This window comes from Lipotes vexillifer, unplaced genomic scaffold (genome assembly GCF_000442215.2).
Source record: "Lipotes vexillifer unplaced genomic scaffold, Lipotes_vexillifer_v1.1 scaffold496, whole genome shotgun sequence".
Lineage (NCBI taxonomy): Eukaryota > Metazoa > Chordata > Mammalia > Artiodactyla > Lipotidae > Lipotes > Lipotes vexillifer.
The window spans coordinates 2,632,804-2,648,409 of NW_006786690.1; the positions used below are offsets into that span (position 1 = coordinate 2,632,804).

General features: G+C 59.2%; 1 protein-coding gene across 2 annotated transcripts in view; it reads left to right on the plus strand.

The window, feature by feature from the left end:
* The window catches only part of RUNX3 (RUNX family transcription factor 3), a 62,697-nt gene extending 47,205 nt beyond the window's left edge, over positions 1-15,492 (plus strand). Inside the window, exons 5-6 of one of the 2 annotated variants that reach the window (XM_007459147.1) lie at positions 9,453-9,611; positions 14,409-15,313. In XM_007459147.1, the coding sequence (XP_007459209.1) occupies positions 9,453-9,611; positions 14,409-14,953 (704 nt within the window). In that variant the 3' untranslated portion in view covers positions 14,954-15,313. Of the gene's footprint in view, positions 1-9,452; positions 9,612-14,408 lie in introns of both variants that reach the window. The other variant, XM_007459148.1, reaches the window with a different exon arrangement.
* Positions 15,493-15,606: the final 114 nt, after the last annotated feature.

The window sequence follows — 15,606 nt, forward strand, 5'->3', positions numbered from 1 at the left end:
TGCTGAGTCCTTCCTGCTGGCATTGGATGTGGATGGGTCCATGCCCCTGGCCTTGGACTCTGTGGCTCTGAACAATCATGGCTCCCTTTTGGCCTCAGTTTTGTCATCTGTGAACCGGGTCAGTGACCCCAAGAGTCTCAAGGTGGTGATGGCTGGGAAGCCCTTGTGAGCTATAAGCCCTTGGTACAGAGAGCAGATTCTGAGCCAGCTTGCCTGGCTGGGAGACCTTGGGCAAGGTCTGATCTCTGTGGGCCTCAGCTGCCTCCTCCAGGAAGTGGGATGATACCACCCAGCCTGCAGGCCTGGAGATCAGTGATGGCTTATGGATAGCATCTGGCTGTAGCAGAGGGAGGGTCCTTGTGAGTCTCTTTATCTGTGGTATTCTCTTATCCCTGGTACCTGGCATCCCCTCTATACTCCCACCACTAGCACCATTAGCCGATGGTGAACCTTTCTTGGTCGGCAGCAGGGTGGCTGCTGAGAAACCCAGGCCATAGTAATAGAGGTATCCAGTCTCCGTTGAGGGAGGTGGTATCGTATTCTAAGTCTCCAGGGGCAGAAACAGGATGAATGGGAGCCACAGTTGGGCTCAATGTGATGATGAGCTGTTAGAAGCCACTCCACAAAACAGTGAGCACCCACTGTGTAGAGGCATGTGAGCAGAGGGCACTGGGAGCTTGGTGAGAAGGCTCCCAGGGACCGGCCAATGCCTGGAATCCCTCAGAACCCTCCACGTTCAGCCCTGCCCAGCCCAGAGCAGCTGCCCACCCTCCCCAGCCGAGGCCACTGGATGAGGGTGAAAGCTCAGCCCTACCCTTGGAAGCCCCCAGTCAAGTCCTTGCCTGCTCGTCTCTCCTGAGGTGCCCCAGACATGACACAGCCCCTTCTCGGGGTGAGCTGGTAGGGGAAGGGGTGGCATAGGTCGAGGCAGCAAGAGGAAGGGAAAGAAATCAGGAGCGGATTGAAGCTGGAGTCAGAAGCAAGGCAGTACGGGCCAGATCAGTGACTTGAAACAAAATCTTAGCAGAGGCTCATTTACAGAAAAGAGCAGATGTGGGAGGTGGCACATCTGCCAGTCTCCCATCTGAGCACCTGCTTGCTCTTCCCCCTGCCCGACCCTCAGGGCAGGTCTCACCTGCACCCTGGGTTCCAGCCCCAACCTGCCCTTCGCTCTGCGACCTTGGACAAATCCTCCTCCTTGCTCAACTTCCGTTTCCCCACCTATAAGTGGTCAGAGGGCAGCTCAGCTGCTGCTGGTCAACGAGCACTCCCAGTGTGCCAGGCCCTGTGCAGGGTCTTTTTTTTTTGGCCGTGCTGCACAGCATGTGGGATCTTAGTTCCCCAGCCAGGGATAGAACCTGCATCCCCTGCATTGGAAGCGCAGAGTCTTAACCACCAGGGAAGTCCCCCAGAGTCTCTTAATTGATCCTCGACAACCCCAGGAGGAGACAGGCCAGGAGGCCAAGCCACTTGCCCGAGGGTGAGCTTCAGTGCACCCCAGGGGCTCCAGCCTGGGGCTCAGGGAAACAAGGGCCTTCCTAGCTCAGTGTGCTCATCTGTAAGGTGGGGATGATATTAGCTTCTGCTCCTGGGAGTTGTGAGCTTTACATGAATTACAGCTGCCTGCCCTGCAGGAGGTACCCAACAACCCTGATGGATTATCACAGGGTTTCCCTTCGGGGCTTTTCTCCTGCTTTGTGACCCCCGACTCCGTGTGAGGGCTGAGCCTTCTGTGGGGAGGGGTGGGAGTAGAGGCTGGTCCCGGGAGCCAGGGAGGGGCGCCTGCAGATCCCCGAGGCCCGGTTGTGGGTTCTGTGGCCAGGTCGTTCCCCTCCGCTGCCCTGCAGAGCGTGCCCAGTCTGCAGCCAGGTGGCCGGCTGGGTTTGAAGGCTGGCTTGGTGGCTTCCTGCCTGTGTGGCCTTGGTTTCTGAGGTTCTCGGTGCTGGTGTCCCTCAGAGTCACCGGGGGCTGGTAAAGAAGCAGTGGAGCAGGATCCAATATACGGGGCAGCAGACGGTTGTAGCGCCTGGCGAGCCTGGGATAGACCGCAGTGTGGGAACTGCTCACCCTGTCTCCCAGGCTTAGCAGGTGCCGTAGCTGAGAGGGCAGGACGCAGGTTCTCCATGCTGCCTGAGGCCATGGGCCGGGGGCAGTTCTGACATCTTGCCAGGGGGCCCTTTCTTCCCCAAAGTGTACATGGGATGATTTCAACAAATATTTTTCTGGGTACCGACCATGTGTCAGGCACTATTCTAGAAGCTAGGGACACTGGAACGCAACAGATGGGCTCTGGCCCTCTTGGGTCTCACACACTAGGGCTGGGGAGAAATGGTAAACCGTGCTGTTGTCACCATGGCCCACGAGGCCCAACCTGACCTGTGCCCATTACCCCTTGCCTTCCTCTCTGACACCCTTCTCCTCACTTACCCAGCTCTGGCCACCTTGGCCTCCTGACCAGTCTTCAAACTGGGCAGCTTCACACTTCTGCCTCAGGGCCTTTGCACTGCCATTCCCTCTACCTGGGGCACGCCTCCCCCAATAACTCCAGACGTGTGGCTCTCTGCTTCCCACCTTGAAGTCTTTACTCACACTTCTCAGTGAGCCCTCCCCTGACCACGCTGTTTCAATCAAACACACAGGCATCCCCCTCTCACCCTTACACTTCCCGGCTTTCATTTTACTTATCACCTCCTAAGATGCTATATAGTTCACTCATTTATTTCACGTATTTTTCATCTCCCCTGACTACTATATATGCTCCACGGGGTGGGGGTTCTTCGCTTTGCCAGACACTGATGTAGACCCTGGAACACAGACGTGAGCACTTAGTAGGTACTCAGTAAATATTTGTTGAATGAATAAACGAGGTAAACGGATGATTAGCTAGTTTAATTTCAGGTAGTGAGAAGTCCTGCAAAGAAAATCTAAGCTGGGGGTGGGGGGGAGCAGTGGAGAGTGCAGGGCTGGGACCCACAGCAGGAGGGGGACAGGGGAGGCCTCCTGAAGAGGTGACATTTGAGCAGAGGCCTGAAGGAGGTGAGCAGACAGCCACTGGGGCTGCTGGGGGCTGGAGACAATGTGGGCAGAATAAGTGACCCTGAGCCTGCAACTTTAGGACTGTGGTCATCCTAAAGTTGCCACAGTTCTGTCCTCAGCTCCAGGTGGGACTGGAGGGATGCCCGGCTTGAAGAGAGGCAACTGCTCCTGGCCCCTGGCTCCCAGGACCCCACACCCCCGGGGGGAGTGCACCCAGCAGGAGGGAAGGGGTTAGCCTCAGACCTCCCCGGTTCCCCTAATCAACCCCAGGCCACTGGAAGCCCCAGTTGTGCCCCTGGGAGAGCCGCTGGCCCCCCACCCGCCTGGTTCCTTGCCTAGCCACCGACTGGCTTTCATCTGCTCACAGGGGGCCGATTCACGGCAGACCACCTGGGGCTCAGCCCCCGCCTGCGACTCTGCTCAGCTGTTAGGAACCAGGGGTAAATCTCCTGACAGACCACAGAGCAGGCCTTGGGCCCGGGTGCCCCACCCCATGGCTGGACAGACAGTGGCTGCTGTGTATGGGATGTGGCCACACCAGGGCCAGGCCGGGCAGCCGAGAAGGTGGCCGAGTGGCTTCAGATGGGAGAAGGGCCCCATGGCTGGGGCCCACATTGTTGCCTGCAGACCATGCTGCTCCTGGGGCCCTGCCCAGCTCTGCTTCTCCCCGCTCCCTGCTCCTGTTGGCCTCCTGCCCCCCTCACCCCACCGCGGCAGGACACTGAGCTGGCCTCCTGCCAGTCGGGCCTCACTGCCAAGGAACCCAGCTCTGCTCTCTTGGAGGTCTTGGGGAGTCAAGACCTTAGCAGATGAGCTCCATGCAACACGCTGACCAGTCCAGATTTGACCTTGACCACGTGCCTCCACTTTCCCATCTGTAAAATGGTTGTAATGATAGCAGCCTCTCAGAGGATCATAGCCCTTGTAGACGACACGCGTGGCCTGCCTGGCACAGTGCTTGGCATGTCGTAGATGTCTGCTCAAGCGGTTGCCACTCTCATCATGGGGGCTTGTGTCGGGCCAGTGTGAAGGCAAGGGCATGGCCCTAATGGCCCCTGGGTTTCCCCCTGAAGCACCAGGTACCTGGCAGGTGTGGGGACCCGGTGCTGGCCCGGTGCTGAGAGATGCCTGGTGAGTCACCCGCCTGGCTGGGCCCCAGCGTTCCTCCCCCAACTTTGATCCTCTCACACACCTGCGAGGCTGGGCCCTCCCACTGTCCAGATCCATTGAGGAAGGGTTGTAAACCCAGAGTGCCTTCCTTGAGTGCCAAGGCCAGGTGGGCTGTTTAATTCTCCCAGCCTGTCCCCACCCTCAGGAGTTAGAGTGTGAGCTCCATTTCACAGGTGACACAGCTGTGGCCCAGTGGGTAAGAGCTGCCTGGGACAGGCCTGGGCCGCTGGGTCCTGGAGGGTCATAAGTGAGGATCGGAGCAGGTGCCATCGGACGGGCTGTCAGTGAGTTGAGCCCAGGCGCCGCAGGCGGACAGGCAGCCCAACCGAGGTCCAGAGGGCCAAGGTGGGGCCGTCCCCAGGCAGTCCCCCTCCTCTGCACAAAGTGCTCTACCTTGAAACACTTGGGGCCTGTCCTCCAGCTCATCCTCAACTCAGGGGTTAGACAGTATGATAACCACTTGACAGCTGTGGAAACTGAGGCCCAGAGGAGCAGAGGGACTTGGTGGGTTAGAGCAGGGTGTGGTTAGAGTGTTGGACGCTCAGCGCTGAGCTTCCGAGCAGGGCAGGGCTCCTGGTGGAGTCCACTGAGACCCTCTCATCTTCTTCTTTACAGGCCTGTAATCCTGCATCTGCTCTGGGCCCTGGGCCTGGGCTAGGCCCTAACGCCCATTGTTTGGAGCCCCTGACTTTCCAAACCCAGGCTCCTTTCCTACAAGATGTGCTCCGGGAAGACAAGGTGGCCAGGTGCCTCTATGTGCCCTCGAGCATGTCCCTGACCTTCACTGAGCCTCAGTTTTCTCACCTGTGAACTAGGGACAGTGGTAGACCCCCTCATGGGGATAATGCAGGTGAAACAAGGCAGAGCGTGTCAACTGCTTAGACAGTGGAGTGCAGGAAGCACTGAGTAAGTGTCGGCTGCGGTTTTTCTTTCCGTTCCTGCTATAGCTACTGCTCTTAGCCTGCAGAGGTGCTGGGAGAAGGGGGCTTCCTGGAAGAGGCAGAGAATATATACTAGAGAAACCCCGGGAGCAGCAGCAGCAGGCGGCAGTGATGGGGGGACCCATGGGGGGCCTCATCCTGGCCAGTGGCTGAATCTTGCAGTCTTAAGTCAGGGACTTTCAAAGCTTGAGGGTCCTCAGCAAGCAGTGTGTGCAGGTGGGAAACTGAGTCCCAGCATGAAAGGGCTGGGCCCCTGGTGACCTAGTGAGCTGGGCCAGGGCTCCCCACCCAGCTCTCACTGTGGGCAGCCGAATGAAAGAGGTCTATTCTGAAGGCACATCTTCTTTGCTCGGGCACAGGGAGTTCCGTTCTGCTCCCAGTGTGAAGGCCCAGGCCCCGTGGCTCTGAGACTCTGTGGCGCCCTGGCCACATGGAGCCACCTCAGCTCCCCTTTGCCCCTCCTGGGCCGTGGCTCCGGCATTCCACAGCAACAAGGAAGCTGTTCCCCAAATGCTGTTAAAACTCCTCCTCCAGGAAGTCTGCCCTACGTGAAGGCAGAGCAGCATGTGGTGGGAGCGTGGGCTCTGGGACCACATTACCTGATTTATATCCCAGACCAACCGCTTAGTGTAGGGCTCATCTTGAAGCCTCAGTGGCCCCATCTGTACAATGGGACCAAAAGGGAAGTGTCAGGAGAAAGAGCAGTGGACTTGGAGTCGGGGTCTGGGTGCCGACGCCAGCTCCACTGTCCTGGCTTTGTGTCCCGGACAGGACTTACCATCCTGGCCTCCGTGTCCTGGTCTCTATGTGGGGATGATAATCCTGCCTCCCTTGGCACGGGCTGGGGTAGAAGTGACTGTGCAGATGGTGGGGCCCCAGGTGGGTGGAGAGCGTCCGGTCACCTTGTTTGGCCAGCACCACGACCTGCGAGGGCACCACGATGCAGACACCGTGGCTTGGGGTGGGTGGGGGAAAGGGGTGAGGTCACCAGGCGGCAGAGCCCATCCTCGGACCCAGGCTGGCTGCGAACCCCTCCCTCCTTCCACTGGCTCACAGGAGTATCTCTAGACACATAGTGCACAGTGTGACTCAGAAAAGGGACTTTATTAGCCAGTGGCGATAACAACAAGGCCTGAGGTTTTGCACCAGCTTTCGTGTAACCCCACGGGCTCACTTCAAGCTTGTGGTTGACTAAGACACCCAGATCCTTTGCACCTGAGCTGCTGTCAGGTCAGTCTGCCGTCTCCAGATCTATCGAGCCGGCTTCCTGCCTGTTGAGCGTGTTCTGACTTCATTGATGCCCCAGCTCATCCACATGGCCTTGCTGTTTTCAGTGGCCTCGGCAGCAAGGGCAGCAGCATTTCCTCCAAGGCCGATCAGGACTGAGGCCAAGCCATCCGGCACTTCCCTACAGACCATGTCCTGAGGGGTATCCATTAGCCAGTCCTCGATGGCTAAGGTTAGACAACCAACCAGCAAATGAAGTCCCAAACTTGGAGGATGCAAACTGGCAGCCCCTGAACAGGGCATGTTCTACAAAGTGGTTGAGTTACTTTGTTGTTGTTTTCAGTATTCAAATTAATTGCCAACACAGAAAATATGGGAGGTTTCACATAAAAGCAGGTTTATGGCTTCTGGTAAACTGGAAGCTCTGGCAACACTGGGTCCACCCCCTCCAGGGCACCAGTCAGCTGGACTGGATGGCAACTGCCCCTTCTACAAGGCCCACCCTCTCCAGTCTGCCCCAGGCCCTACCCATCCCATGGGCCTCATTTATGTGATTTGCCCAGCCCCCATAGTCATCTAACCTGGTGGCCTCAGCTCCAGCCAAACTAACCCCAGCCAACGTTTTTCCTGTTGCCAAGGGTCCTGGGAGGCAGCAGTGGGGGGCCCGGCTGGGAGCCAGGTGGTCTAATTTTGGCTGCTGAGTGTCCCATGGGCTCGGGCCTGGGGCCTCGGAGGAGGAGGAAGTGGGTCCCTGGTTCTTGGTGACTTGCTGAGCCCACTGAGGCTCCCAGGACAACCTGTTCCATTTCTAAGGGCTCTCAGATGCCTATTTGAGCTTGTGACAGGGGTGTGTAGCGAGACTAGGGACCTGTGGGTACCAGAATCCATTGCAACCCCCTTTTGAAAATCAGAAATCAGGCCCATTCTGAAGCCTCCACCTCTGTCCCCTCACTCCCAATGGCAGTGAAGAGTCATCTCACACTTTCCAGGCCCCTAGGACGCCATTTTCCAAGCCTCAGCAAGCATGGTGAGGAGTTTTGTTTTATCTCCCACTACCTCTCTCTCCTCCTTCTTTCTCTGTCAATCTAGAAGATTCCTCGTGTCACTGAAGACCCCAGGACTCAGGCAAGCCTTCCCCTCTCCCTTAGCCCCTCCCCACACTTCTTTTCCAAGGATCCCAAGTCTAAGACATCCTCCCTCTTTCCTCGCTGTGTGACCTCGGGCAAGCTTCTTCACCTCTCTGAACTGCAGTTCTCTTGTCTGTAAAAAGAGGACCAGGCCCACCTGTCTGCCTGGCCTCCTCCCTCAGGGTCAGGTGGAGCCGAACGGGCCAACCTCGGCTGACAGGCTGATCAGGAGAGCCCAGGAATGTCCGGTCCTCTCAGTGAGGAGTCTTATAACAGAGTGTCTGCCCTGGAGAAATCCCCCGACACAAGGAGGTGTGTGAACAGAGATATTCCTGGGAGTCCTGCATGCAGGGGGGTCATTTGGAAGCGAGCTAAGTGTCCATCTGAGAGGAACAGCTGAGGGGACCGTGGCCTCCAGGGGATGTGACAAGCAGGAACGAGGGACACCCACAGGCTTAGTGAGGCCACCCCGCCCCCACCTGTTGCCCCTCACTGTGCCCCAGGGTGGGCTCCCGAGGTTTTGCGGGAACTCTGTTGTTTCTCTGGGGCTGGGTTACTCTCTCCATCTATTAGATAAGGAAACTGAGGTGGCCCCCCAGGTGTGCTACTGAAAGAGCAAGTTAGAGAATGATACAGCCAGGCTGAGACCATTCAAGAAAGTTCTGTGAGAAACTTGCTCTGTGTTTTGCATGCACATGAAACCAAAAAAAGGCTGGAAAGAAAGACCTCCAAATTGATCACGTGGGGATTTCTGGGCAGGGGTTTAGGGTGGGTCAGAGGGGCCATTAGCCTCACCTGTAATGCTTTTATTTTTGTAGCTATTCATATTTTGCTTGTGAAATGTAAAATGAGTAAGTGAAAAAGTGGTGTGTGTGTGTGTGTGTGTGTGTGTGTGTGTGAGAGAGAGAGAGAGAGAGAGAGAGAGAAGCTATTCATATTTTGCTTGTGAAATGTAAAATGAGTAAGTGAAAAAGTGGTGTGTGTGTGTGTGTGTGTGTGTGTGTGTGTGAGAGAGAGAGAGAGAGAGAGAGAGAGAGAGAGAAAGAGAGAGAGAGAGAGAGAGAGAGAGAGAGAGAGAGAAAGGGGGTGGTCTCTGCAAGCCTGATGTCATTCAAGAAGCCTTGAGGGTGGCCTTGGCTGGCTGCTTAAAGGCAACGGCATGGCCATCTTGACCCTGCCAACTCCTCCAGGGTCTCAGAGACGAGGCTGGGGTCCTTCCTGTGTGGGCCGTGGCAGAGGGATACTGGGAAATGCTGGCGGTTTCTCCAAGTGTGATGCCCAAGCCAGGTGCACTGGTCCCCTGTCCCCAGCTTCGGGACAGAGATGGGAGTCCAGCCCCTCACACAGCGCCCCACTCCACTTCCCAGCATCGTGGTGAATTTCCCCTCCTGTCTGAGACCCAGAGGGGAGAAGGCATGTGCTGGGGGTCCCAGGGTAGCTCTGGGCTAGAGAAGCCAGCATTCCCATTCCGGGGCCATCTCCCATTCCTCTTGCAGATGTGAATGGCAGGCAGGATGGATGCTGGGGGGCAGACAGTGGCAGCATCCCTGGGTTCTCTCCCTGCCTCCCATGGGAGCCTGCTTAAGCCCCTTTCCCATGCCTGTTGCCTCAGATTCCCCTTCTGCCAAAAAGCATAACGTAGAGGTGTAGGTCGCAGGCTTTGATTTGAACCCTGAGTTCAAATCTTAACTCCACAGCTTACTGGCTCTGTGGCCTGGAACCTCTTTGAGCCTCACCTGTGGCATAAGAAGGTAGGAGTGAGATGATGGCAGCCCCAGGGCAGCACGTACTGACCATTCTCTGTTCAGAAGAGACATCGGTAGTGGCCTATGGGTTCTCCCTGCAGAGGCCTAAGGGTAGACCTCAGGGAGAACTTCCCAGCAGAGCAAGGCATTTCTGCCCCACTGAGACTCTCGGGGACCAGCTTCTCACAGGCTCTCATGTTCTGCAGGGCATCGACAGAAGCTGGAGGACCAGACCAAGGCGTTCCCCGACCGCTTCGGGGACCTGGAGCGCCTGCGCATGCGGGTGACGCCGAGCACGCCCAGCCCCCGTGGCTCGCTCAGCACCACCAGCCACTTCAGCAGCCAGGCCCAGACCCCCATCCAAGGTACGGCACAGGGAGGTGGGAGCTGCGGTGGGAGAAGGGGACGGGGGCCTGGAAGTGGTCTCTCTGCTCTAGACCAAAAGCTCATCCCAGGGTCGTTGGCTGCACCACCCTGTTGTTTGTTATAAAGGAATGCGGCCTGCTCTGAGGGCCTGCTCTGCCCGGTCCTGGGCTCAGCCCTTCCTTCATTCATTCAGCAAACATTTATTGCCACTCACCCTGTGCCGTCGTGGTGCCTGGCCCCAGGGATGAATAGACAGGCACAGTCCCTGCCCTCCAGGGGCTCCCTGTGCCCTGCGGGAAATGGGTATGAGTCCGCCAGTACACCCGTTAAAGTTGGGCAGGCCTCGCCCAAGGAGCCTGAGGCAGACACATGTCTGCCAAGGACACCACAGCCCCCCAGGCCTCAGCTTTCTCATCTGAAAGCGGGGTGGTGGTGGATGCCTCTGCCTGGGCCTCGGGTGACATTCAAATGACGTTACTGCACTCAAACTTTGTAAACTGTGAAGTGAATTTGTCCCTGGAGAGAGACAGAGCATCTCCTGAGAAAGGTCCCCACCTGGCCCAGAGACTCTTCCCAAACAGGAAGGAGGAGGGAGGCCTCTGGGCGGAGGCCCAGGATGGAGTCTTTACCCCTTGGCCAGATGGACACGGCAAGGCACGTGTGAGCCTAGGTCTCGGGCAGGCCGTCCAGGTGTACAGGGCCTGGCACATAGCAGGTGCTCAGTAGGTGGTCAAATGGCGAATATCTACCCTGCTGTCTAGGTTCTCTTGGCCAGCGGGTTGGGGTGCAGGAGGCTGAGTGCACAGCTGACCCTCAGGCCAGGCAGGGACGGAGAGTGCTCGCCAGCAGTGCTGGACGCGGCCAGAAAGGCTGGCTGCTGCTGTCATGCACCGTGGGTGTCTGTTCTTTCTTGGTCCTCCGGGCCCTGGTTAGAACCCGTTTGGCAGATGAGTGAATTGAGGCTTAAGAGGTTAAGGGCCACTCTTGGGTCACACAGCACATCAATGACCAGGTTCAAAGTGTCCACAGCACCTGCCCCCAGGAACTTCCTGTACTTCTGAGGGCACAAGCGAGGGAGTCCCTACTGGGTCTCTCCATTAAGGGAGGCCCTGCCCCCAGCCTTGGCCATGGCAGGGGGACTTGATGCAGCCCCCTGGTGTGAAGAGACGGTACCTCCCTTCTGGCCCGGGAAGCTGGGCCTTGGCCGTGCTGAGCACCCAAGGTGGGGAGAGGCCCCAGGCCCAGGCTCTTAGCCACGGGCTGTCGAGTTTGAAACACTCAGCAACTCTTGAGCCAAGGGGGCTTCAGGGTGGAGGGGTCTGAGCTCATGAGGCAATAAGAGGTCCTCTGGGCTCATGCCCACCCCTGCCCAGAAGCTGTCCACGCTCCCCTTCCCGGCAGGCCAGCCTTTGTGCAGGTACAGTGGTCTAACACTCCAGGCCTTTCCCTGACATGGGCAGAGCTGGGGCCCAGCCAGGGGGCCCTGGAACCCAGCAGGTGTGGGCTAACAGTGGCGTCCTGTCCAGCAGCTCCTGTGGAAGGAGAACCCACCTCTCTTTCCACTTGTGTGGACATGGCTTGGGAATCAGCACCTGCTGGAGCCTGAGGCAGGCCTACCCACCCTCTGTCCAGCCCCAGAGGGCCAGGCCTAGCCCAGCAGCAGGCAGAGCCCCTGCCTCCCCCGAGGCTGGGAGGAGAGGAGGTTGGGCCTGTGTGGGTTAGTGGCTGACCCAGTCCTTCCCCTTCTGCTGTACCCTGAGGCAGGGTGCTCGCTAGCCACCCACAGCAGTGGACTTCAGGCAGCCTCTGCGGCCCTTCACACCAGCCAGGCCTCCCCGTCCTCAGGCCTGTCCCCTTTGGAGTGAGAGGAAGGGCTTTTGACAACCAAGACCAAGGAAGGAACGTGAACTTTGCTGTCAGGTGGACCTGGCTAGGAATTCGGGCTCTGCCAGGCACTGGCTGTGTGATCTTAGGCAAGTTGCTTCACCTCTCTGAGCCTCAGTTTTCTCATCTGTAAAGTGGGAAGAAGGAGGTATCTGTCACAGGGGTGTTGGTAGGGCCAGGCTTGGGGAGTCCCTCTCACTGGCCCTCCCCTCCTGGTGGGACAAGCCTCTACTTTCAGACTCCATCCTGGGGGTCCCCCTCAGGATACCCCACCACCACTTCTCTTGGTTCCTGTTAATAGCTTTGACCCCCCAGCTTTGGTGACTGGCAAGCAGTGCCGAGGCCCCAACCCCTCCGTACCCCAGCCCCCAGTCCCCTGGCTGTGACCGCCCACAATGGGGGCTTCTCACAGCTCAAAGGCCTCATTCAGCCACCACACAGCAGCTGGGGCAATTTGGAGAAGAAAATAAACATTTCCTTCCAGTGTTGGGATTGGCTGCTCGACAACGGCCTGGCCAGCTCGGGTTTCTTGGGGCTACTGGGCTGGAGGGGGTGGGGCTGGGGGCAGGAGCTGAGGGGGTGCTGAGGGCAGACGCTCCCCCCACCCTGGGAGGTAGGCAGGAGAGGACGGTGAGAGGGCCGGGCAGGCCTGCCCGCAGCCCACATGACCCCCAAGGGCCACACGCACTCAGGCCCACCTGGCACGGCCTTGTTTCCCGGGCTCCCTGGGAAACAAGGCCATCGCATCCTGGGCTCCCTGTTTGGGCTCCCTTTGTTTTGCAAAAGGGGTTCCTGTCAGGTGACAGCGCTCGCTTCCCTGGGCTCAGGGCAAGGTGTTAGCCTCATGCTTGGCTGTGCTTGGGGTGCCAGGCACTGCCAGCAAGGCTCCTCCCCCGGGGTTCAGAGATGAGGGCAGGAGCCAGGCTCCTCTGACCCTCTAGGCTTCAGGGCAGCACTGACCAGCCAAGGGATCTGTTAGGGAGGGTCCAGATGTGCCAGAAGGCCCCCGTCTCCCGGCCCCTAGCCCCCACATCTCCCCACCTGGACCCCAGAGCCTCATCCCGTATCATCCATATCCGGGACCAGAGCCTGCTGCTGAGGAAACACGCCCCGCAGCTGAGCTGGGAAGACCCCAAAGTCCAGAGAAGTTACAAATCTTATCTGAGGTCACACAGCACCTCAAGCAGATCTGGGGAAGTGAGGCCTGAGGGCACCTGCAGCTCTAGCCTCAGCCACGCCTCAGGCACGGCAGGCAGTGCACACCTGGAGCTGGCCAGGGGCAGAGGCAGGCCTCCTCCTGAGCCCTCTCTGGCCCCTAGTCTTTAGTGGACAGAGGGCTTAGGAACAGACAGACTTTAGACTGCTGCTGGGGGCTCATCCACCTCCCCACTGCTGCCCAGAGTCACCCCTTTGGCCAGGGTACAAGGAAGGCCCGGGGTCAGGGGCTCATCTTTGCAGGGCCCTGAATGAGCCGGTTCTCCTGAGTGCCCAGAACAGGAGGTGTCACAGCTGCAGTGGCAGCACAAACCCTCATCAGGCCCCTGCTGTGTGCCCCATGTAGGCACTTTACATGTATTAACTAATTTAATCCCTAGGAACTGTTATTGTCTCCATTTTTCATGTGGAACAACTTGATGCACAGAGAGGTTTAGTGACTTGCCCAAGGACACACAGCTAGTAAGTGTCAGAACTAAGATAAGTATCCGACCTCAGAGACCACACAGTTAACCTTCAGTCTGTGCTGCCTCAAAGATGGGACAGTTACCCTTCAGGCACGTGTCAGAACTCAGGACTGAGAGCCCTAGGATTCTGTGTAGGTCCAATGTGCTGTGTGACACTTAGGCAAGTGCCTCACCCTCTCTGAGTTTCAGTCTTCCTACCAAGGGGTTTAGACTCAATCCTGAAGCCCCTTTGAGTGTTGAGGTTTGGGGGAGGTCTGTGATTACAAAAGTACGGGGCAGAGGCTGGGATACTTTTGTCTTGGAGCCAACTCCTGGGGGAGCCAGGGTGGGGCCTGGGCTGGACACTGGGTCTCTCTGTGACAAGGGCAGGGTCCAGGCCACCAAGCCCCTCTGGCTGCCGTCTGTCTCGCTTTGCTGTGGAGGCGGGTGAGGGTGGCATCTGGCCACCAGTCAGCTCCAGCCTGCAGGGCAGCCCTGGAGACACAGGCCCAGGCTGAGGCCGGGGTGGGGGGTGGTGGGGGGTGGTGGGGGATGGACAGAGCTGCCGTGGACCCAGCTCCCACAGCACAGGCGGAAGCTCCCGTAACCTAACTGAGCCCCACCTGGGCAGGAGAGGTGCAGGCACACGCGCATGTACACCCCAGTGGGAGCAGAAAGCAGAGGGCTCGTGATGAGTTCCAGTCCTTTCTGTGCACAATCAGGAGAAGCCATCTTTCTCTCTCTGCCTGGTTCCTCGTCTGCGAGAGCAGGGCCTGACTCCCAATCTCACGGGACCGGGACCGTTGGAGACCCTCTACCGAGAGCGAGAGAGGGAGGGCGAACCTGCCGGGCCAGGCTGTTGGGCGGCCTGTGCTGGCCCCGCCCTTGGCTCCCCACGCACCCACAGCCCAGCGGGGAGCCCACCTGCCCCCTCGACAGGCCTCTGCACGGCTAGGCTGGGAAGAGGATGCCGGGAGGAGAGAAAAGCCCTCCCCCTCCTCTGCCTGCCCCGGCAGCGCCCGGGGCCACCCACAGCCCAGACCCCTGCTCGCACCTGCTTCCCAGGGGGGGCCAGATTGGGAATCAGCAGGCTCCAGCCCCCGAGCAGCTCAGGGCGGTGGGAGCAGAACCACATGTAGCACCAGGGATCCCCCAGATGGGCCTGTAAACCAGAGCCCGAGGTCATTCTTGAAGAAAGGCCGCCGGGGTGGTGTCGGGCAGTGACTGACCATCCTCCTTGCTGTCCCCCAGGCACCTCCGACCTGAACCCTTTCCCCGACCCCCGCCAGTTTGACCGCTCCTTCGCAGCGCTGCCGACCCTCCCGGAGAGCCGCTTCCCCGACCCCCGGATGCATTACCCAGGGGCCATGTCGGCCGCCTTCCCCTACAGCGCCACACCCTCGGGCACGAGCATCGGCAGCCTCAGCGTGGCCAGCATGCCGGCCACCGGCCGCTTCCACCACACCTACCTCCCACCGCCCTACCCGGGGGCCCCGCAGAACCAGAGCGGGCCCTTCCAGGCCAGCCCTTCCCCCTACCACCTCTACTACGGCGCATCCTCCAGCTCCTACCAGTTCTCCATGGTGGCTGGCAGCAGCAGCGCTGGCGACCGCTCGCCCACCCGCATGCTGGCCTCCTGCCCCAGCAGCGCCGCCTCTGTCGCCACCGGCAACCTCATGAACCCCAGCCTGGGTGGCCAGAGCGACGGCGTGGAGGCCGATGGCAGCCACAGCAACTCGCCTACCGCCCTGAGCACGCCCGGCCGCATGGACGAGGCCGTGTGGCGGCCCTACTGACCGCCCGGGTCCAAGTGGACTGCTCCCGCTGGTGGCGGGGACCCCAAGAACCTTCCAGACAAGTGGCGGGCCCAGCTCCAAGGCTCAGGGCACTCATGAGACTTAACGCTTCACGGCAGCTGTGGGCCCAGGGTTCATGGTCCTGGGGCCCAGAGCTGGTAGCTGGCTCTGAGAGCATCTGGTCCAGCCACGTCTTTGTACAGAGGGGTCGGGAGCTCCCCCAGGACCCCACCCCTAGCCCAGATCCTACTCATCTCATCCCACGTCCCTGTGCGAGAAGCAGCCTCCTCCTGCCACCCCCCCGGGATGACCTGGCTGTCCCCAGCTATGCCCACTGCTGTCACGGGGCCCAGGCCTCCTGGGACAGAGACCATCTCTGTTCTAGGGCGAGGCAGCACTTGCCCACATGGTTTGGCCTCTTATCCTCGGGACCCTAGAAAGACCTCCCCACCCTTGCCTTCCTCAGAGACCCCACACCCTGTGGGCCCAGCCCTCCCTCTGCATTTACACAAGTTTAGTCACAACTGGAAGGTCCCCCAGCCCTGAGAGGGGCTCACTGATGGTTTGGATGGGGAAGGAACCCCTCCAGAGGCCCCAGGGAATCGCTAGCAGAGATGGAATGAGGATACCCCCAGGCCCGCCCCCCAGCTCTG